Source organism: Podarcis gaigeae, assembly GCF_964106915.1.
Source record: "Podarcis gaigeae genome assembly, chromosome: 6".
Classification (NCBI taxonomy): Eukaryota; Metazoa; Chordata; class Lepidosauria; order Squamata; family Lacertidae; genus Podarcis; species Podarcis gaigeae.
The window spans coordinates 79,283,370-79,305,854 of NC_139682.1; the positions used below are offsets into that span (position 1 = coordinate 79,283,370).

A 22,485-nucleotide genomic window follows, 5' to 3' on the forward strand; every position below is an offset into this window, starting at 1 on the left:
ACACTGGCTAACCAAACTTTGTATGTCTTCATCTGTGTGTGAGATCACATGGCAATCCCACTGAATGGTGTCCCATTCACTTGTTTGGCCAGGTTAAATATTCTCCCAGCCGTGGAGTAGCTGTTCAGAAATAAGTCACTTTCAAAAGGCTTTGAGACCATCTTTATAAACCATAATTTGGTGTTTAGTCAAATTATATTCAAATGGGGGGGGGCAGGGGGAGAATCCGTCCCTTCCCTAGCTTGCACTGCACACAGAAACAGAAATATTTTATTTGCAAAACAGAAGCAAATTGAGAAGAAATATAAAAGCAGTAAAGCAGTACCTGACCAGAAAGGAGTGGAGGAAGGGGGAACAAAGCTGTAGTCTGGAGGAGTTACAAAAGAAAACCCACAGAACAAAGAAGGGGCTTAGAGAAAGAAAGGAAAAAGAGAGAGACAAGCAAAATGACATTGAAATATTGATAAAATAATATTGGTAATATAATACTGCTGATAAAATTGGTTAAATGATATCGAAATATTAGCAACCCACACCATACATTTAAAACACTCTTCTGTTTTTAACTACAGGATCCTGGGAACTGTAGTTTGTTAAGGGTGCTGGCCTCACAGACCTACGCAATCCCAAGCACCTGCAACGAACTGCAGTTCCTTGCATTCTTCATACCTCATAAAATGGTATAAGACTGTTTCAAAGGTATGGTGTGGCTGTCTCTGTTAACAAGAAACATGGATTTCCCTGAAGAAACTTGGTGTTTTTTTCAGACTCCCCAGAGGCTGTGGATTTGCTCTAACTCCTCCACTTGTATAGCTCCATTCCTCACCACTTCTTCCCCCACCTCAGAATTAGTATCAATGCACAGTGTGTAGAATAAACCCATTAGTCAATGCCTTCCACCCTGGAAGAGCGGGCATTTTGAAAGCATTGTTAGTGCTTAGAGTGTCAAGACTATGGTGGGGAAGACCAGGCACTCTCTCTTAGTCTAACCTATCTCCCAGGATTGTTAATTTGGGGCATGGGAGAAGCAAGGAAAGGAAAACACGTGTGTCACTTTGAGTTTGGGGGAGGCCTGTTAATTAAATAAATAAGGCAAGTGGCTTCTAGAATAAACAAGCAAAATAATATGAATTCAAACTTCCCAGTTTTGTGACTGATTTTCTCTCAAAAAGGTATGCACGCAGAAGTTGGTTGCATTGTTGTTTCAACAACACTCCTGTTCACGACAGGGCAGCAAAATGCATGCACAATGGTTACTTTTTACGCACTACTTGCTAGGCGCTAAAAACTTCCTAACGCAAATGTACCACTTTGTATTGTGGGCAGCACCATGCAGAGCATAAATAAACCACCTCACTGCTGCCATTTCCTGAATCAAAGACGACACCAGTGCCTTTAACAGTTGCATAGCGGGAGATGTTTAATATGTGCAACTTCTCCTATCCCATGTGGTACGCAGACCCTCCCAAGTGTCCCTATTTTCCAGGAATCGTCCTGGATTTACAGAAGCCTATCCCGGTTTCTGATGTGGTCCAAGAATGTCCAGCTTTTCCTTAGGATGTCCCTATTTTCATCAGAAAAATGTTGGCGGGTATGTAGTTAGGCGACTCCCAAGCCATGGAGTACAACCTTTAGAAGACATCTGAAGGCAGCCCTGTATAGGGAAGATTTAAAAATGCTTTATTATGTTTTTATATTATGTTGGAAGCCGCCTTGAGTAGCTGGAGCAACCTAGTCAGATGGGTGGGGTATAAATAATAAAATTCTTCTTCTTATGGAATAAGAAGAATAATTTTCATTGGAGAAGTGTTGGAGGGTATGCAATAGGAGAGTTATTTAGGGAAAGAACTTATGTTCTTTTCTTTCTCTCCTTGGAGGCTACATCTGTCCCCATTCCCTTGCACATAGTACTAGCTCATATGGGAAGTGGCTGCGACTTACTTCACCCCTTCACTTTCCTGACATTCCAGTGCAGCAGAAAGCAGAAGAGTCTCGGTACTCCACCATAAGGTAAAAAGGTAAATAAGGTAAAGGACCCATGGATGGTTAAGTCCAGTCAAAGGCAGCTATGGGGTTGCAGCGCTCATCTTGCTTTCAGGCCGAGTGAGACGGCGTTTGTCCACAGACAGCTTTCCGGGTCATGTGGCCAGCATGACTAAAACACTTCTGGCACAATGGGACATCGTGACGGAAGCCAGAACACATGGAAACGCCGTTTACGTTCCCACCGCAGCGATTCCTATTTATCTACTTACACTGGTATGCTTTCGAACTGTTAGGCTGGCAGAAGCTACGACAGAGCAACGGGAGCTCACCCCATCGCACGGCTTTGAACCGCCTACCTTCCGATCAGCAAGCCCAAGAGGCTCAGTGGTTTAGACCACAGCGCCACCTTCACCATAGCCCTAATCAACAAATAATGTGGCACAGAATACCTGACTCCAACCTTGCCCTAGAAACCACATAGGATCAAAAATGCACAAGCAATCATCATAGGCTGCAGTAAAGCTCACTCTGCTATTTCCTGAATCCCACAAGGTCATTGCAAAAGAACCACATAAGTATGGCCTCAACCACATTTTGAATAGAAATAAGAAACCAAGAAAGAGCTGACAATTTTCCAATCTAGTTCAATATTACTTCCTTTTTTTCTTTTAACCACTGAGCAATGCTGCAGGATTAGCAGGTTGAAAAGGAAGGCTGGTAAGGTATGCTTCTCTTTCACATTCTATGCAGGAAAATTGTTCCTGGGTTGGGACTGAGCCTCTTAGCAAAACCCTTGGCCAACTCCCCTCTAATAGCCTGATGTGAAGGGAGCATGTTAGATCACTATTTTCTCTTTTTAAACATTTTATATGGAGATATAAGATGAGACGATGCTAGCCTGAGACTTTAAGAAGATGAAGGTTCAAATTCCTAATCAGCTATGGATTTCCAGTCCCACTCTGGACAAGTCACTGATTCCTTTTCCAAAAAGGAAGGTCAAGAAAATAGTTTTTACATATAGGCTCTGGGAGGGCACGTGGAGTCTTTCCTTGGTGAAACTAAGGAATGGGACATTCTTTTTATTTTTTATTTTTTGCAACACAGCCGAGAAATCCTTAGAAACATCTTCCCCTGAAAACCTGCTGCTTTTCAGATGTTTTGGAGTACAACTTTCATCAGTCAGAGTCAGCGTGACCAATGACTACTACTTCCATGTAGTCCAAAATAACTAGAGCGCACCAGGCTGAGGAAGGCTGGGTTAGGAGAATCCAGCCTTTAATTACTTCACTGGTGATTTATCAGCCACTTTACACTTAGAGCTCAGTGTGGCTTCTTAAATGTGCTTTTGGATCATGTTTTCAAATTGTATCAGAAGTGTGTGCAAGCATTTGTAAGGCAAATCAACAGGACTTCTGTAAAGGAAAAAGGCAATATTCTTCTGAATATTAAGAGACTTGGATGAACCGCATGAATATGGGTAAATCAAATATGAACTGGTGGACTTTTGGAAATTGTGTGTGTGTTTTTTTAAAATGGCATAGTGCAAAAGTCATCAATGTTGCACCCATGGGTGGAAGCCTTCCCTGGCACTTGAATAGCCCTTGCCCTTCCACCTGCTGAAATGAGGCTTGAAAGAAGCATTTATGTTACGGTTCAACGTCATAACAGGTTGTGGTATGTACTTGGTTACAGTGTGTGTCTGGCACCTAAAACAGTTTGCAAATGTGCCCATGGACCCAAAAAGATTGGTGCACCCTGGCATGGTGAATAAACAAAAGAGTAGAATTTTTTCATAAACTACTATTCACATGGTAGAAAGTAGGAATAAGTATAAACTATTAGTTATTATATTGAAATTATTTAAACAGTGAAGTGACTCAGGACCTAACTTTAGATGAGGATACATAGCATGAGGTCAGAACAGGATATTAATCCCATTAAAACTGTGTACAGAGTAGACGCCTAAGCCCAATTCAAATGTAGCATTAATATATGATGAGTACAACCTTAGTTCACACACTCCCCAAACCTCTGCTTCCAGTTATAGAATACAGCAGTTTGACCACTGCCTGAGAACGCTGCAAACTGGTTTTGTGTTCAAAGCAGATATAAATGAAACCACGACAGAACTGTGACTTCAGATTCTGGTTTGGAAACAGAGGCTTGCACAAACTACTTTCTGCTGCAATGGCAAACATCAGAAGAAGCAAAACTTGAAGCAAACGCTTCAGATCTCTTTCCCCTTGAACCTAAAGGGTTTTGTGTGGCTCCTTCTAATAACAAACCACATTTTTTGTTGTCCCATCTGAATCAGGCCCAAAACTGTAGACCTATTCAGGAGTTCTCAAAATGTATCTGTATCTGTGGAGCAAGTGCCAGGCCTGCACTAAGCAAGAAGATCAATAGGGGAGTCATAAACCCAGTTGGTTGAATGCAGTTACTATCCTCCTTGGTTACAATACTCATGCAGAGTTCCCAGCCATGGGGAGGATCGTAAGCACATTCAGTTAACCACATACCTACAATCCCGCCTTAGATATTCATGCTCAACAGGGGAAAGTCAGGGGAAGAGAAGCAGGAGTTAATTATATTAACATTAGCTGCATTTACTAATTTAACAAGAATGTGTGTACGATACCTGTACCTGTTCCTACACAAGAATAACTAGAATAAAATAACAGAGCTATGAAACAAAGCGAGACAAGAGAAAGAAGTGGGGATTTTAAAAGCTCCCAAGCAATTGCAAGGAAAAAGGAATGCATGTACATGAATTAGAAACTGAAATAAGCATTAGAAAGGGGTGTTAGGCAGAAAAGAAAAGAAAATCATAAACTGACAAAACAACAAAGACTGTTTGATGGGGAGAACCGAATGGGGAGTAGAGAACATGATAGGAAGGTCAAGATAATTTTGTTTAATTCTATGCACACACACACGCAACTAAGTCCTGCTGAATTCAATGGGATTTATGAAGATGGCCAAAGGCATATTTTTGCCTGAGACAAACAAGATGGCACCCCACCCCATTCCACATACAAAAGCTGGTTGGACTGGCAAGTAGATCTTACTTCACCACTGCAGACAAGGCAGAACTGGAGAATTGTAGAGTTGGAAGGTACCTTGAGGGACACCTAGTCCAACCCCCAGCAATGCAGGAATTGGTTGCCCTCCTCTGCACACATTTCAGATTGTCAATATCCTTCTTAAATTGTGGTGCCCAGAATTGCGGTGCCCAGACCACAGGTGTGGTCTGACCGAGGCAGAATAGAGCAGTACTTCTGTTGATGCAACCTAGAATAGCATTCACTTTTTTTTGCTGCTGCTGCATCACACTGTTGACTCATGTGAAGTTTGAGGTCTACTAAGACCACCAGATCGTTTCCACATGTACTGCTGGCAATTCAGGTGTCTCCCATATTACAGTGTGCTGTAGGCAATACAAAGTGATAGAAAAACTGCCTGATTTAAGCAACATATGTGAGAGTGTCCTATTTATTTTCCTACAAGCCTCAGCTGCTAAATAAGAAGCTCTTGGAAATAAGAGGTGAACATCTAAAATGAGCAAAAAGTGACGGGCTCTTCAAAATTAGAGCCATGAGTGGATATAATGAAATCTTTTTGTTTGTTTGTCAACAGCATTAAAAGCATTCCTTCCTCCTTATCAGATATTGAGTGTTATATGGACCTACTTCGCTTTAAAAAGTGCAATTTTGTTTTTGAAGAACATCTACAGATCATCTGGCAGTTTTTCAACATGCTTCCATTTATCAATGGAATATTATTAGGCCACACTCAATTCCTTATGTCTAAAAAGATGAATTTTATATACAGTCGTACCTTTGGCTCCCGAACGCTACAAACCTGGAAGTAAGTGAATGCAAACATTCTTTGGAACCCAAACCCAAAGTTTGCAAACATTCTTTGGAACCCAAACGTTCGACATGGCTTCCGGTTGAGTGTAGGAAGCTCATGCAGCCAATCAGAAGCCATGCCTTGGTTTGCGAACATTTTTGGAAGTCAAACAGGCTTCCGAAACAGATTCTGTTTGAGAACCAAGGTACAGCTGTACATTGTCAATTGCTGATCAAGTGGTAATGAAGACATGCTTTTGAGTGGGGTGGGGTGTGCAAGTGTGTGCACACACAAAAGAAGGAGAGAGCACACATTCAAATGACATAAATGTTATTCATTCTGTCCACTGGATACCCACCCCATAGTCCAGGGATAGGGAGCCTGTGCTCCCCCCCAGAGTGGCTGGGAAACCCAGTCAGATGGGCGGGGTATAAATAATTAATTATTGTTGTTGTTGTTGTTGTTGTTGTTGTTGTTGTTATTACTGCACACACCCAGTCTTTTCTCTTCAAATATGAGCCTTTCCCCTAATGAATTTTCGATGTTTGATGGTGATTCAGCTTGTTAATATCGTCAGGCCCCAGAAAGATATTCTAACAAGAGCAACATTGTAGAGGAAAATCTGTTAAGAACTTAAAAGTTTTTTTCACAGAAATTCTGCTCTATAATCTATGGTTTTAAATCACACAAATTATTCATTTAAATGCCAAATGCAAGATTAGAATTACATGTTTATTAATTCATGTAGCCGAAAACAGCGCAGCCAATGCAAAATGTCTGTTTACAAATCAATCGCTCACTTACATTTTTAATAGATGTTTGAGCGGTGATTTGATTTAAGGACAGGCAGTCAGGAAGTCTAACTAGACCTGTTCATAAACCTGTCAGCAGATCCTGTTTCTGCTTAGCTGCAGGGAAACAAAACAAAACAAAACAAAACAAAAACCTAGCTAAAAGCATTATCATATTAATTGGTTCTGTGTCAAAAATGCAAAATGAAGATGTTTTTAACCTCCTGCTATTCCTTTGTTATTAAATGACAGCAAATTCTAATGCTCACAGTTGCCACATGCTCTGTTCCCACTTGCTCTGTTGCTCCTTTGGTCCAGCGAATTTTCGGATTCTTTGTATGGGTACTGAAGAGTTGTATCCAGACTTCGGAAGCCTTCTTTGAGAGAGTGGTGCTTGTAATACTCCACAAGTTCCTTCCAGAAGACAGGGGAAAATAAAATAGAAATCTTTAGTTTGTGCTCTTCTCCCACCAATATTTAAGGCACAGAAACTTTAATGCAGCTTTATAGTAATAGATGCACCCAGTTCACTACCGGTGCATGAATAGTACTGGAACTGTGTCAGTACTCTTTGCTTGTTATTGAAGAGGTACTTGTGTGACGAAAGATGGAAGACAAGGCACATCAATTACACAAACAGTACAGGTTTAATTCATACATGAGAGATATTGCATTTGCATTTTCAGCATTCAGGAATTAAGCTGGAGGGCATCTGCATACATGAGACTGGCCTATTTATCATAAAAAGCAGGTGGGGGTAAGCGTGTCAGCTTCTTAGTGAAACAATTCTCACATTAAGAAGAAAAAAATATCCTGCACACTGAAACAAGCATGCCAAGCTAGAAACATTCACCATGACACCTACATTTCTCTGCACAGGGAATTGTGAGCCCCTCTTCAGGGCTGTAAGTCCTAACATATGTTTATTACTTTGCCTGGCATTTGTGACTTTCACCTCACATTCCTTTTCCCCATGTGGTTATCACTGACTCTACACTTGTATTTTTCCTTGTACATACACTTCAGGTGTATGCGACATATTTTTCTCATATGGTTTGGCTTCCTGATACACTTACAAATCATTCACATGATGTTTTGACCCTTGGGAAGGCCATTACTCGTAATGCACACCAGGAACCCATGCCACACAGGTAGAAGTCTTTGCATGCGCTCAAGCCAGTGTGCAAGTAAACACAAAAATTAAAACTGTGCTGAAGTTTCTCATTGTCCAAGATCAGCATTATCCAACTCCTAATGGTCAGCAGTAAAAGTTAGCAATCATCATTTGTAAAAACACCAGTGACAAACGTACTGACTAATCCCAAAGCAGTAATAACAACCCACCAGAAGTTCTCCTGAGGCTTAGAAAGTGAGGAGGTTTTAAAATGATGATAAAATGAGGTTTTCTACATGTACAGTTTTGCAATAAGCAAACCAGACACTCCTGTCCAGTTGCTTTGTAGTTACATGTGCTGAAGTTCTTTAATGTTAACTCCTTGCTCTAAACTCTCAATTGTTATTGAGAATTCTGTTAACTGTACAATCAGACCATCCAAGCAAACAGCCTTTTGTTTTGTCAGAACCTTATTTTTGTGGGCCAACTATTGTTTCTTTCCGATATTTTATATGGCTGTTAGGGAACCATGAAGAATCTTTCTGAATTTCAATATGAATTGGCCCTGATATGGCTGTTCCAAACTAAGGTGTGGATTGCCACATAGCTATCAACCAGGTTTCATACTTCCTGAATCTTCTGACTCAGTTCTCCACTTATCAAAATGATTGTTTAAAATGCTTCTGTTTAAAGAAAATCATTTTTAGAAACATGTATTGAAATACTTATCTAAATGCTGATTTAAGAACAAAAATACAGACAGTAGGGAAAAGACTTATGAGCAAACACATGCAGAAGTGACAAGCATCAGTTAGAGACTGATTCTTCCATCCCTAGTTACTGCCCTCCAGCCCAATTAAAAACCCTCTCTTGTTCTCAGTTGTGTTGCAAGAAAAAGTTGAATTTTCATGGAGCAACACAATAATGTGCAGGCATGTGGCATAATGAATACATTAGAAGGTGAGGAAAAGTAAGCAAATGATCTTTTTTTTTAATGCTCATGAGTCATGCTGCTCATAAAGGAAACTCATATATACCAAACTAATTCTTAATTGAAGCTTCCAAATGCCTTTGAGCTCCTCACATGCTACTGTATGATCATATGTTCCTTAAAATTAAAAATGACATGGTAGAAAATCCTTTTCAGTGTATCTTCTCTCAAATGTAGGTATATACAAAGTGCTTAAAACTGCACAGGTGACCCAGAGATTTCCAAACACTGACCACAATCCAACCAAAGCTATACAGTTAAATCCATTTTGATTTCTACTGCATGAAAATTCAAGTACACACTTAATACACTTACTGGAATGAAAGGGACTTAGAAGTGTTTAGCTTTGGCTCGATCATTAAGATCAGCTCAGTTTTGAACTGCTTATGGTCTTGCCAGCATGAAAACCTTCCCTACTGATGGGTTGATTTTCTCCCCAAACACAAAAGCTGTCATAACACTATTTCTGTTTTACCTTTATCTCTACAGTGTGCAATAGTATCTTTTCTGCTGACGGCAACATATGAGAAAAGTAGCTGAGAAGAAAATCGTGGAAGGCCTCACGTGGGTTCAGTTTCTTATTAGACATCAGCCCTATTCAGGTGTTTGAGCAAACACATAAGGGCTTAAACTGTGGAGGAAGACAGGGGTGTGTATACCAGCCCAACTCCAAATGCCCCACATGCTCTGGCACCACATTAGACCCCCATGCATTCAGTTGAACACGCTCCAATGATCCCTGCTGTCAGGAACGCTTCTTCTTCAATCCTTCATTTTTAAAACACAGCTGGCACACTTCGGGGTACAGAGTGGGGCTTATATGTGTGCTCCCTTCTCTTCCACAGTTTGCCTGAAAGCCAAAATAGAGCTAAGCTGAATACTGTGTGTGCCCATGTCTATGTGTGTGTTGAACATCTGTGTGCAAGGAAGCTCCAGTTCCCCTTGTCAAAGGATTGCTTCCCTCTTCCTGTGCCTTTCAAATGTTCCCAAAAATGGCAGGTCAGAGGTCTGTGAACATGCCACCATCTCACCTCCCCACTTTCTGCTGGCTTTCAGACAGTGGAAAAAAAGGTTGGCCTACAAGATTCTTATTAAGCACACAAGACATCAGGACTCTTGGAAACAACAACTGCTAACTTTCAAAGAAGATGAACTATGATAAGAAGGGTTTTTTTAAAAAAAATTCGTCAGATGGCATTAAGAACCGGTCAAAGCAGCATCTCCTGTTATCTTTGGAAGGCATAAAGCACACTTTCAAGAGCAACCTGTATATCAGAAAATGAATGCAAAAAGAAAGGTGATGATGGAACTATAAGGTATACCTCTGTGTCAGAGCTTCAGTCTGAAAGTGATAACTGTAGTCTACATGTCTGCTCTGCAAGACTGAAGTGTTTATTATAATTCACGGCTGTATCACATGATCTTGAACAGCATGCACCACTGTGACTCCCCAAAAGTGCAAGCAACAAGACAAACTACAGATTCCAAATTCCCCTTTGAGAGTCAGTATAGTGCAGTGCTTTGAGTGCCAAAGACCACAGAGGATCCAGAATCGAATTCTCACTGAGTCATGAAACTCACGAGCCTCAGTACTTCTCTCTCTCTCTCTCTCTCTCTCTCTCTCTCCCTCCCTCCCTCCCTCCCTCCCTCCCTCTCTTCAAAACCCACTTCACAAGGTTGCTGTAGGGCAGGTATAGGCAAACTCGGCCCTCCAGATGTTTTGGGACTACAACTCCCATCATCCCTAGCTAACAAGACCAGTAGTCAAGGATGATGGGAGTTGTCGTCCCCAAACATCTGGAGGGCTGAGTTTACCTATGCCAGCTATAGGAGAAGGAACCTGCAAGTCACCCTGAGCTCTTTGGAGCAAAGCCAGGACAAAAACGTAGTAAAATCAATCACGATAAATTATATAGCATTTCCAGATGGCACTTGTATTGAGTTGTGGGGATGCTGTCATTTTCTGGTTCTACCAAACAGTTCATATGTGAACATTTTCCAAACCCCAAGATAGTCAAGGCACAGTTGTTTTGGGATTTTATTGGGGGCACACTTCAGTCTCATGTTCCAAATACTTTTCAGTATAAAAAAGTGCTACATGCATTCAACTTCTGCCTCCAGGGCAAGTGCCAGTTTGACCCCGTGACCATGGGTGCCTAGGGCTGTGGGTGCCATGCAGCTCTGTCACCTAAATTTGTGGGTGCCTGGTTCCTTCATGGGGAATTTTGCTCAGGCACCCAGGGCCCCAGGGAGCTGGCACCTATGCTCCAGGGCTTGGAAGAGCTACACTCTGGGGTTTGTTTCTTATTCAGGAATCAGGATCGAAAAGGTTTTTGGCATATAAGACGATCTGCCTTGGGCTTTCATTGTGGCCTTGAAAGTCCTTTACACAACTACAAGGGAGTAAACTGAACTCAGTGGGACTTGCCTCTGAATAACCATGCAGAGAAGTAGGTTTTAAAACACATTTAACAAAAATTCTCCTGCCTGATGTAAAGAAGACCATTCATTTCTAATGATAAGCTAGATGATCCTACAAATAACTTTTAAAATCTAAAGGAAGAGAAGCACGTACCTGCACCCCTTGCACGACTCTTTTCTTCACTCGCTCGTCTACTTTTAATTATTTATCTTTTGGGGATTTTAGTATCTTACATTTCAGGGCAACAGTTTGAAATTTTAGAATTCTAAATATTTGTTCTGACTTGCATTTATGAAGGAAATCAAGCTCAGCCGGCACACCCTCCCCTTGGTTTTTATTCTGGAATCCCTGCAAGCTCCAGTTAGCAAAGATGTGATAATTGGGGCCCCACCCTAAGCACTTTTCCAGTTTCTTATATCTCCACACCTCATTTGCATTAATCACTTAAACAAACTTTAAAGCCTGCCTGGGCCTCCTGTTATCATCAGTTCACTTGAGTCAGAGAGAAAAGCCACTGCCAGAACAGGGATGGGCAGCTGACCTGACCTCCTTGCCAGTGTTTTTGTGGACTGCAAGTTAGGTGGGATGCTTCTTTTGGGATAAGCATCATCTGGGTTACAGAGGCAATCAAACATTTAACTGGATCATTTCTATCATGCCCTTATAATCCAAAGATCTCAAGACGAGTAAAAACAATTTCAAGGAAATTGCAATACTGATAAAATCATAAAAAATAACTCTAAGATACACCACAAATATATCCAAGGAACATCAGTGTTAACTACCAAACACCTGTGTCTAAAGCCATCTTTTGAGTTGGTGACTAACAACAGCAGTGACGATGCAAACCAAATTTCAAGGGATAGGACAGGCATAGGCAAACTTGGCCCTCCAGATGTTTTGGGACTACAACTCCCATCATCGCTGACCACTGGTCCTGTTAGCTAGGGATGATGGGAGTTGTAGTCCCAAAACATCTGGAGGGCCAAGTTTGCCTATGCCTGGGATAGAAAGTTCCAGAGCTGGGATGCTACCATGGGGAAGCCCCACCCCCACCCCACTTCCCAATGCACAGATCCCACTGATGGGACACAAAAGATGGCCAGCCTGGCTGATCTTAACTCCTGGACAGAGTAATTTAACACAATACAAAAAAAAATAGCAAAACCTAAATGAAATCAATATGCTCCCTTCCATCACACAACGTGATAATCATTTATTCTGGGTGAACTTATTCTGGAAAACTTAATTCAACACCTCATTCTGTTACATTTTAAAGGCTGTAGTGGAGGCAACACCTCCTAACAGTATTAGTTATCACTGCCATAAAGATACAGGGATCTGGGAAGAATACAAGAGACATTTTTAAGAAATCTCTGAAATTCCTTGTACAAGCAGACTGAGCATGATCCCTGAATTCTGGTTATGCTAAGAAGTAAGTTCAGAGATCAAAGCAAAATCATAGAGTCACAGAATTGTGGAGTTTGAAGGGACCCCAATGGTCAGCTAGTCTAGTCCAACACCTTGAAGGGAAGGGATATCAATTAAGCATCCATCGCAAATGACCGTCCAATATTTGCTTAAAAGCCTCCAAGGAAGGAGAGTCCACCACCTTCCAACAGAGTCTGTTCCACTGTTGAACAGTTCAATGTATACTCAGAATCTTCTTTCTTGTAACTTGAAGCCACTGGTTCAGGTCCTATCCCCAGGAGCAGGATAAAGCAAGCTTGCTCCATCTCCCATGTGGCAGCCCTTTAGATATCTGAATATGGCTATCATATCTCCTCTCAGTCTCCTCTTTTCCAGGCTAAACACACCCCTAAACATACCCAACTCCTTCAACTGTTCCTCTTAAAGCTTGGTTTTGAGACCCTTGATCATCTTGGTCACCCTTCCCCTGCACACGTTCCAGCTTGTCAATATTCTTCTTAAATTGTGGCACCCAGTACTAGACACAGTACTCCAGGTGTGGTCTGACCAAGGCAGACTAGAGCAGGACTATGACTTCCCTAAATTGGGACACTGAACTTCTGTTGATGGCAGCCTAGGATAGCATTTTTTTTGCTGCTGCCTCACACTGCTGACTCATGTTAAGCTTGTGGTCTACTAAGACCCCTAGGTCCTTTTCATATGTAATACCAAAAAGCCAGATGTCCCCCATTTTATATTTGTGCAGCTGGTTCTTCCTGCCTAAGTGTAGGACCTTACTTTTGTCCCAGTTGAAATTCATTTTGTTTGGGCCCAGTCATCTTGAATCCCAATTCTATCTTCTGCAGCATTAGTTCCCCTCCCAGTTTGGTGTCATCTGCAAATTTGATGAGCATCCCCTATTCCATCATCCAAGTTGTTTATAAAAATGTTTAGCATAACATCTAATCATTCCGTTCTTTCAAATCACTGCTTTTTGCTTTGCACAATGGAAGCATAATGCACAAACTGCTCTCTCATCAGCAATTCATTCAATATTCTCATTCTATTCAGCCACTTTTAAGTCTCTAAAAGCAAAATCAATGAGGGCAAGCTTTAGACCAAATAAGCAGAGGGGAAATGTACTGTTATTTATGAAACACAATAATCGCACGGTTTGACTGGACCAAAGCTCCACCCCAAATGATTGCTCAGGACTACTTCAGATACAACAATTTGCATAAAAAAGGGGAAGAATTGGTGACACACACACTTCTTTGGAAAAGTCCACATTTAAGACTGCACCAAAGTAGCAGGACAAAGGGAAGAATGAGTCATCACATCTAATACCACTACCAAACAAATCCCTGAGAAGCAAATTCAGAAACTGCAAGAATATATAACTCATCCATCTCTTGGTTACTGAGAGACAATAGTGTTTGTGAACATAAAGGGATCATTAGTGGACCTTCTTGAATTTACCCAATCCATCAAAAAACTGTTTTTTGACAGTTTCCATCTCAACAGTGAATTCCACTGATTATTATGCATTGTTATGAAAACTACTTCATTTCTCTATCATAAACCTGCTGCTACAAAATCCAGACATTGGGAGAAAAAAGTAAACTATATTTTTATTTTATCTGAGTTGCAGATCAAAATAATTCTAATCATCTAGTAGGATGGATTCCCTGGACATTCATGATTAAGTATATTATTAATATATTAATTAGTATAATGAAACAACACAAACTATGGAACGTTCCTAGCAGGACAAATCAAAGAAAAAACTAGCAGTATAGAGAAAGACTATATCCTGTATTCTTGACATGTTTGTAGGGTGACTCATTTGCTAGGGATAAAACTATATAAATAAACCAAGGCAGTTTGATCTGTGTTGCTTGATGACCTCGAAATGTGTTCTGATAAAGGGCAGTCTTTTTCCACACAGGGCTGGGGATGGAGGGGGTAGGCAGCTTTACAGCGCTTGGTCGCATTTGTTGCCTCAGTTGGAAGACAGATTCAACTTTTTAATTACCACTTGATCACCAGGATTGTGAATGCAAACAGTCTTAGAAGTTAACCAATTCACTGAAGCCATATTAAGTATTCGTCATGCATTCTAACAGTAAAAAAATATACTGACTGATTTAGCATTGTTCCAGTGCATTTTTTTCTAGAAATGCAAAGAATCAGTTTTCAAAAAGATAAAGTTAGATGATATATTCGCAAAGAGAGAAATCAAAACTGATGCTTACCATTAAACTTTTAAATTTCCTATTTTCTGCAATGTGAAAAAAGCATTCTCTTGTGAAAATCTTTATGTGCTTCACTTCATTATTGTACCTATGGGCAATGAATAACATGAATATAAATGTGTTTTTAATCAGCAACAATCAATAAATTACTTGAGGGCATGCCCCACCACTACACAAATAAATTCTTAAGACAAAATGTATATCCATGCCAATACACCCTTGACACCTAATTAACAAAACACATTTATTAGGGTTTGGCTCCAGATGCAGACTCAATTCAGATTTTAGAAAAGGCCTCCCAGCAAGATCTGATTATGGGATCCTGTAATGCTGATTGCATTCAACTTCATATTGACAAAACAGACCGGCAGCTTTATTTAAAATTAATATTCCTTAGACGTTAAGCTTGTTTCCATTTGCAATCAATTCAAGGGAAATATTCTATTTGACTTCAGTTGGTAGTCAAATCAATTTTAAACATTTTCTAGTTAAAATGCAAATGGACCACTAAATCACCTTATGCTAACTAGCATAAAGTCATTTGTGTCCTAACTCATACATTAATTAGTGCACTGCACCACAGCCTCCATTGAACAGATTACTAACAAAAGAGGATGCCTGAAGATCAAAGGAAATGAACCTGAATGGTTTTGTGGGAGATGAAGAAGGATGTGCAGACTGAAATGCAGCACAGTTGCAATGCAAGAGCATTTGTGTCTGTGCAGCAACAGATCCTGACTAACACACACACACACACACACACAAGGCGTGATTCACAAGCAAAAACGCTTCACTGCATATTTAACTATCCTTCTGCTAGATTAGGGAACATTGACCTTCAATAAAAGTTTCATGAGTTGTATCAACAAGGCAAAAGTACTTGCCAAACTATCCAGATTTTCATAAATAACAAAATATATTATTTTTCGCAAAATGTAACTGCAGCAGGCAATGAGAATGTCGTCCTTTGGTCACATCTATTCACACAAGAGCTAAAACAATATTGGAAAGGAGAAATGCATTTGCAGGAGGCGGGAATTAATTCTCACTTACTTAATGCTAATGCTGATGGCATATTCTCCCGATTCCGTAGTCCTATACCGCACTAAGTATGTGCTGTTTACCCGGTTAATAAGTTCAGTCTCTGCTTGCGGCCTTTCCATCATTCCAGCATACCTGCAACAAAGTGTGTGAAGTTACTAACTACACTTTCCTTAAAAATGGACACTAAGCAGATGAGCAAAAGGCACTTTGCAGGGGCATGTCCGTGAGCTGAGCAGCTCATAGCTCCAGCCACCCCATCACAAGCGAGGCTGGGGTTTTCAGCTGATTTGGCAAGCAGCTTGTGAGGTGGCGTCGTGGGGGAAATTAAGATTTGCTGAAGTTTTGTGGCATGTGCCCAGGCCCTTCCACATAGGTCACAACCTAGCACTGAAACAGAATAAATGATTGCACCAGCAAGAATCATGAGCTTGGTTAGAGGTGGGCCATGCACGTCCTAATATTCATCAGCAACTGATACCCACCTCTATTAAGTTGGTTGCTACATACTCAGTGGCGAATCCAATTATGGGAATTTCATTCACTCAACTTACATTGTTATTATTGTTATTGTTATTAGCCTTTAATGGCATACGTTTAGACAATAAAATCATAAAATCATACAGAGTCATCCAAATACATTAATAACCCAAACACATACAATATATAAAAGACTAGATAGACTGTGTTGCATCGTACCAATTGTGGACTTTGGATTCCAGCCGATGGGCTGCATGCACAGAACCATTTCACATGTGTGGGGTCTACAAAGGTGTTTTGTACATGAAAGGCATGTATGCTTACTGGAGTGAATGCAATGGCACTTTGCTTCTATGATTAGAACAGGAATTCCAGTATAGGTACAATCAGGGCTTTTTTTTCAACCGGAACTCTGTTCCGGCCACTCTTGGGTAGACACCATTGCCATTCTAAGAGAATGAGGGAGGCGTTCATAGTCAGTTCCAGCACCTCTTTCCCTAGAAAAATAGTGCTGTGTACAATATACAGATTCCTTCATTGCAGTATAACCAATATCTTAGTCATTCCAAAACGTGCCAAGACATAATAGTGTAAGTTGCAATAACCACTGCTGTGCAATAATAATTAATGGATTCTGTGAGGTTCTGCATGAGTCTCCTTCGCCTCACTGGCTTGTGAGGACCAGTACTTCTGCTGAGTTAGTGTATTTCATCAGAGATGCATAAGAATCGCCTGTCCCTTAGAAGAGTTTTGTGTGTGAGAGAGAGAGTTGTCAAAGGTTGGGGAAGCATCACATGATATGCTTGCATATAAGACATGATCCTGATTTATCATCAACATCATTGTGGATGGCCATTCAAACATAGGAAGCTGTTTTATATTGGGAAACTAGTTAGGTAAATGTCTAAGCAAGAATTGAACATGCACAGCTGATGGAAACAGGAATTGATGAAAAACTATTAGAAATTAAGTAAAAGTATCTTATTGTGATCTTATTGGGACGCGGGTGGCACTGTGGGTTAAACTACAGAGCCTAGGACTTGCCGATTAGAAGGTCAGCAGTTCGAATCCCCGCAACAGGGTGAGCTCCCATACCTCGGTCCCTGCTCCTGCCAACCTAGCAGTTTGAAAGCACATCAAAGTGCAAGTAGATAAATAGGTACCGCTCCAGAGGGAAGGTAAACGGTGTTTCCGTGTACTGCTCTGGTTCGCCAGAAGCGGCTTAGTCATGCTGGCCACATGACCCGGAAGCTGTACGCCGGATCCCTCGGCCAATAAAACGAGATGAGCGCCGCAACCCCAGAGTCGGCCACGACTGGACCTAATGGTCAGAGGTCCCTTTACCTTTACCTTATTGTGACCAGCAAAGGAGGGAGGGGAAAGAAGCATATTGAAGGGGGGGTGGAAAAGTCCATTTTAAATTTTGTGTTAAATTTGAATTAATTTGTTAAAAATTTGGAAAATGAATACGAATTAGTTGGCAAGAAAGGAACCCGTTTTATACTGGTAAGAATATTGGTCCCTCTATTATCTATGCTGATGGCAGATGCTTTCTAGGGTTTCAGACAGGGAACCTCTTCCAGCCCAAGCCAGAGAGGCCAGACTGAACTGGGGAGCTTCTGCTTGAAAGCAGATGCTCTGTCACTTAGCTACAGTCCTTCCGCCAAACAGGAGGTTCCAGGAGGCCAGGCAGTTCAAAGACAAACAGAAACTGTAATTTGCAAGCAAAATGCTTACTTCCCATGTGCACTTGGGCTGAATAGATACATCACTATCTATTCCTCCAGTGTCTATGAGACCTCTCTCACCCACAAACTGAGATCAGGGGAACCTGTAAGGAGGGGTGTGGCTGGGGTTCATGAACTTGCATAGAGGAGTTTTATCTTGTATTTTATTCTCTTGATGAAGGGCAGTAAAACAACAACAACAACAGAAAGAGTATCCTGGTGATCAGGGACTGTCTCATCTCAGATTTGGCATGAGATTCTTAGATTTCACTCTAAGGGATAGTTTGTGTGTGTGTGTGTGTGTGTGTGTGTGTGTGTGAGAGAGAGAGAGAGAGAGAGAGAGAGAGAGAGAGAGAAATTGGTATAAACAGACTGTCAAAATCATAAAGTATGGTAAACCTATGAAAAATGCCGTCAGGCAGTGCATATATTCAATTATTTTTGCCTACATTGCAACAAAATGCCTTCTGCAGAAGATCAGAAAGGTTAAACTACAACAAATTAGATTGCTATTAATAACAGGTTTTTTGCTCAGGCTATTTATTTATACTCCCAGGCACCACCAAAACCGAAAACAAACATAGTTTAGAAGCACTCACCATGGCTGGGAAGAATAGTCTACTGGTTTAGGAACCTAATATTGAAAAAAATTAAAAGAGAAAAATAAATTACATGCATAATATTGTGATGTACTGTATTGAATAAATAGTGTTGTGCTATGGCTTTAAGACAAGGATATAAATTATCATAAAATTGAGGAAATCCTATAATTCTACCCATTATTTAAAATTAATGACTAAAACAATGTGTTATTACAGCACTGGTTCACATAAATACATCTGCACAGCTACTTAATTATGATAGGCGACAACTTTAGAAACCTGACTATGCCCACCCACCCCCACCCCTGCTATATATATAATGGGTGTCTGCATTAATTACATTTGGTCATAAATTTTCCTACTTAGCCAATAAAATGGTCATCTATGTGGGGCTACCTTTGAAACTGACTCGGAAGCTACAACTAATACAGAATACAGCAGCTAGACTGGGACTAGGAGTGGCCACTGGGACCATTTAACACCTAAAGGTCCTAAAGGATCTTCACTGGCTCCCAGTACATTTCCGAGCACAATTCAGAGTGTTGGTGTTGATCAGCCTCAGCTTTGTATATCTCAAGGAACGTCTCCACCCCCATCGTCCAGCCTGGACACTGAGGTCCAGCTCTGAGGGCCTTCGGGCGGTTCTCTAACTACGAGAAATGAAGTTAGAAGGAACCAGACAGACGGCCTTCTCAGTAGTGGCGCCCGCCCTGTGGAGCACCCTCCCAGTGTACGTCAAGGAGATAAACAGCTACACGACAGTCAGAAGACATCTGAATGAAGGCAGCCCTGTATAGGGAACTTTTAAAATGTTTGAGGTTTTTATATTTTGTTGGGAGCTGCCCCGAGTGGCTGGGGCAACCCAGTCAGATAGGTAGGATACACATAAAAATAAAATCATCATCATCTACTGAAACATGAACAAATACTGAGTTGTTTTAAGTATCCAGCCAAACCATATGGTGTGGACTCCAACTCCCATCAGCCCAAGCCGGCATGGCCAATGGTCAGAGATGATGGGAGTTGTAGTCCAGCAATACTGGCACAGCACCATGTTGCCGATGCCTGTACTAAACTCTATATATCAACAGCATTTATTTAAAAGGAAAAAAGGGAAGAGTGGGTGGAGGAGCCAAGTTATTTTGAGAGTGATATTTCTGCCTGGGAAACGAGTGGCTTCTGTAGATATTCTGTAGATGTGGCTTTCTGTAGATGTTGCCAGGACGAAGAAGAAGCCCCACCTTACCCCTGGATCTTTCCCCTTGTACTCATACACACTGATGAAGATGCGAGTGTGGTGCTAAGGTGTGTTTAAGCCTGGGCCCCAGACTACTGCTTTAGCAAGATTTTAATGGTTGGTTTACTGATTCTACTATTCCATCTGTTTTTGGTTGTTCTGCTATATATGGCACAAAATAGCCAGTTTTAATTTAGAGAAATGTTTTATTGCATTTGTTAGTGGATCTACGTATTTATAACTGTTTTGCAACTGCACACATTCAGGATATAAATAAAGGATATTTATCACCATCGTCTGTCTATTTCACATGCACAGTGAATAACATCACCACCACCGCCGCCTCCTCTCTGTACAGGGTATGCCATGGCATATCTGCTAAACTGTAATATACAAAACAGTCCCGAACCCTGGAATGATATCATCATCACAGGACTGTCGAGATAATAGATGGTGCAGATTACATATGGTAACTAACCGCAACAAAAATGGAAAGAAATAAAGTGAATTATAAGCTGTTATTTATCCAATACAGAAGACTTCTTGCTGCCACATATTCCATACTGCAGATAGAAAAAATGCTTTATCAGTGTATCTGAGAGCACACCATAGTATAGATATTCCAGACCTCAACCATTTTTCATTCAATATTTATTCTTCATGCCTTTTGATGTATGTATTTTATACTGTTTCTGGGCACTTTTATATGGGCTGGTTGTAAAGGCTGTTATTTAATAATAATAGTAAAAGCGATGGTGCACTGAAAATTTGATAGATGTTTCATCATCTCCGTTATCATTTGTCATAAGGGAATGTTTATACTTTGCCCTTCCAGGTGAACAGTGGTGAAGCATCAATTTATCTTTCTAGCAAGAGTCTGCCTGTAATACGCTGAAAATTGATGTTTATTCATATTGCAAATTTATGCAAGCTTCATGACTTAACTTCTCCCTGATAAGAATGCATTTCACTGAAAACTGTACCTTAGGCTGTAATTTTCATTTTGCTTTGGGGCTTTGCTGAGTTTTGCTTTTAGGTGTTTCTCCTTTTTTTGTTTCTTTTTCTTTTTTTCCTTTTCCTTTTTTTTTTTTTTTTTTTGCTACTTGCACATGGATTCAAAAGAGAGAAGGGGCGGGGAGCACATGTGCAATTGCCACACACATGACAACATTCAAATAGCTTTTGTGGACCTCTCTATGAAACCTTATATCGCGTAGGTAAATTGTAGCTGTGAAACATTATGTACTCACTTCAGAAGAAGATCAAGAACAGGAATAAAAAGAAGCACTGCCTACAAATGGATTGTTCACAATTTAAAACTAGAGTTCAGAAGGAGGTTTTGAACCCTTTAGGAACAAATGGCACATTACATTAAATGCTTGAATACCTTCAATGTATCTGGTAGGGTTGCCATATTTCAAAAAGTAAAAAACAGGACACCCCAAAATTTTAAGAAGCCACTGGAACTGTTCATCTTTTTTTTTAGAAAGCCCCCAAAATTGTTGAGCGCCTACTGCCATTTGTATCCCTGGCAGCACCGAGGCTGCCCTTCTGCTCACGTGCAAGGAGGCTTACCTGGCAGTGGCTAGGGTATAATTCTCTGGCAACAAGGATATTCAAAAGCAAGACGAGGAAGTTGCAGCATCTCCCTTCCCTTTGCTCACTTACAAGCTTACAATCAGCAGGCCAGGAGCTGAGCATCTGCTTAGTTGTCAGACCACTTCTTCACAGCTTCTGGGTAAGTGAGTAAGGAGAGGGAGCAAGGAGCAAATATGCGTCACCAGAGGGCGCTGTAGAGCAGTGATCATCATCAATGGGATATTGCACTGAGACCTATATTGCGTGAGGGGGAGGGGGGTTGCATTTTTCCAGACCAGTGTAGATACAGCCCAAGTGGCAGTGGGTACCGGGTAGAGCAGGCAACATCCCAATCCTGTGGGCCTTGTTTGGGGCACTTGAGCCCCAGCAAAAAGCCCCTACATGCTTGGTACACATGGCAGGCCTGATTTAACATAAATGCAAAACTGCATATGTTATTGTAGAAGCAAAGAACCTCACCCAGAATTTGCCATACTTACGGTTTCTATGTTGTGATTTGTATTCTGGTGCTTCAGTTGTGGTCAAAAAGTGGCTCCTATAAATCTAACCTCACTGGATCCTTTTTTAAAAATCAGATATGGAATTGCTCACTATTATAGGTTTCCACTACAGTAAAATTGGAAATACTTGGGTAATGGAAATTGCTCACTCTTAGCAGCTAACAGTCCTTTAGGAGACTGAAAAGTCATTTCTACCTTAACATGTTATTTAGGTTTCCCCACCTTCAAGGAAACTTCCTTTAAAAACTCCCTTTGTGGCATGGATCTCTAGCTTAAGCCATGAGGAACAATTTGCCTTTGAGTCACATTTCTTCAGTGAACTTATTGTGTGACTACAGTATCCTGAAGTCAACATTCCAAGGGCAACTGGAGAATGAATGGTGGGCGGTGGGGGGATTTTGTCCAAAGTTACAGCGTATAGCTAGAGTCACCACCGTTGCTCCTTCCAGTCCTAATCCAACTGTCTGATTCTACAAAC

The 22,485-nt window shown here is 40.9% G+C and overlaps 1 protein-coding gene across 5 annotated transcripts in view; it reads right to left on the reverse strand.

Annotated features, from left to right (window-relative positions):
* VAV3 (vav guanine nucleotide exchange factor 3) overlaps positions 1 to 22,485 on the reverse strand; it is a 212,923-nt gene that overhangs the window by 9,699 nt on the left and 180,739 nt on the right. For 3 of the 5 annotated variants that reach the window (XR_014565993.1, XM_083745819.1, XM_083745818.1), the window contains exons 22-25: positions 18,669 to 18,703; positions 15,875 to 15,997; positions 14,822 to 14,909; positions 6,899 to 7,043 (exon numbers count right to left, since the gene is read on the reverse strand). Coding sequence is in view for 4 of the 5 variants with exons in the window: in XM_083745819.1 (XP_083601945.1) it covers positions 6,899 to 7,043; positions 14,822 to 14,909; positions 15,875 to 15,997; positions 18,669 to 18,703 (391 nt within the window). In the remaining variant the exon portion in view is untranslated. Of the gene's footprint in view, positions 1 to 325; positions 410 to 6,898; positions 7,044 to 14,821; positions 14,910 to 15,874; positions 15,998 to 18,668; positions 18,704 to 22,485 lie in introns of all 5 variants that reach the window. The other 2 variants (XM_083745820.1, XM_083745817.1) reach the window with 1 other exon arrangement.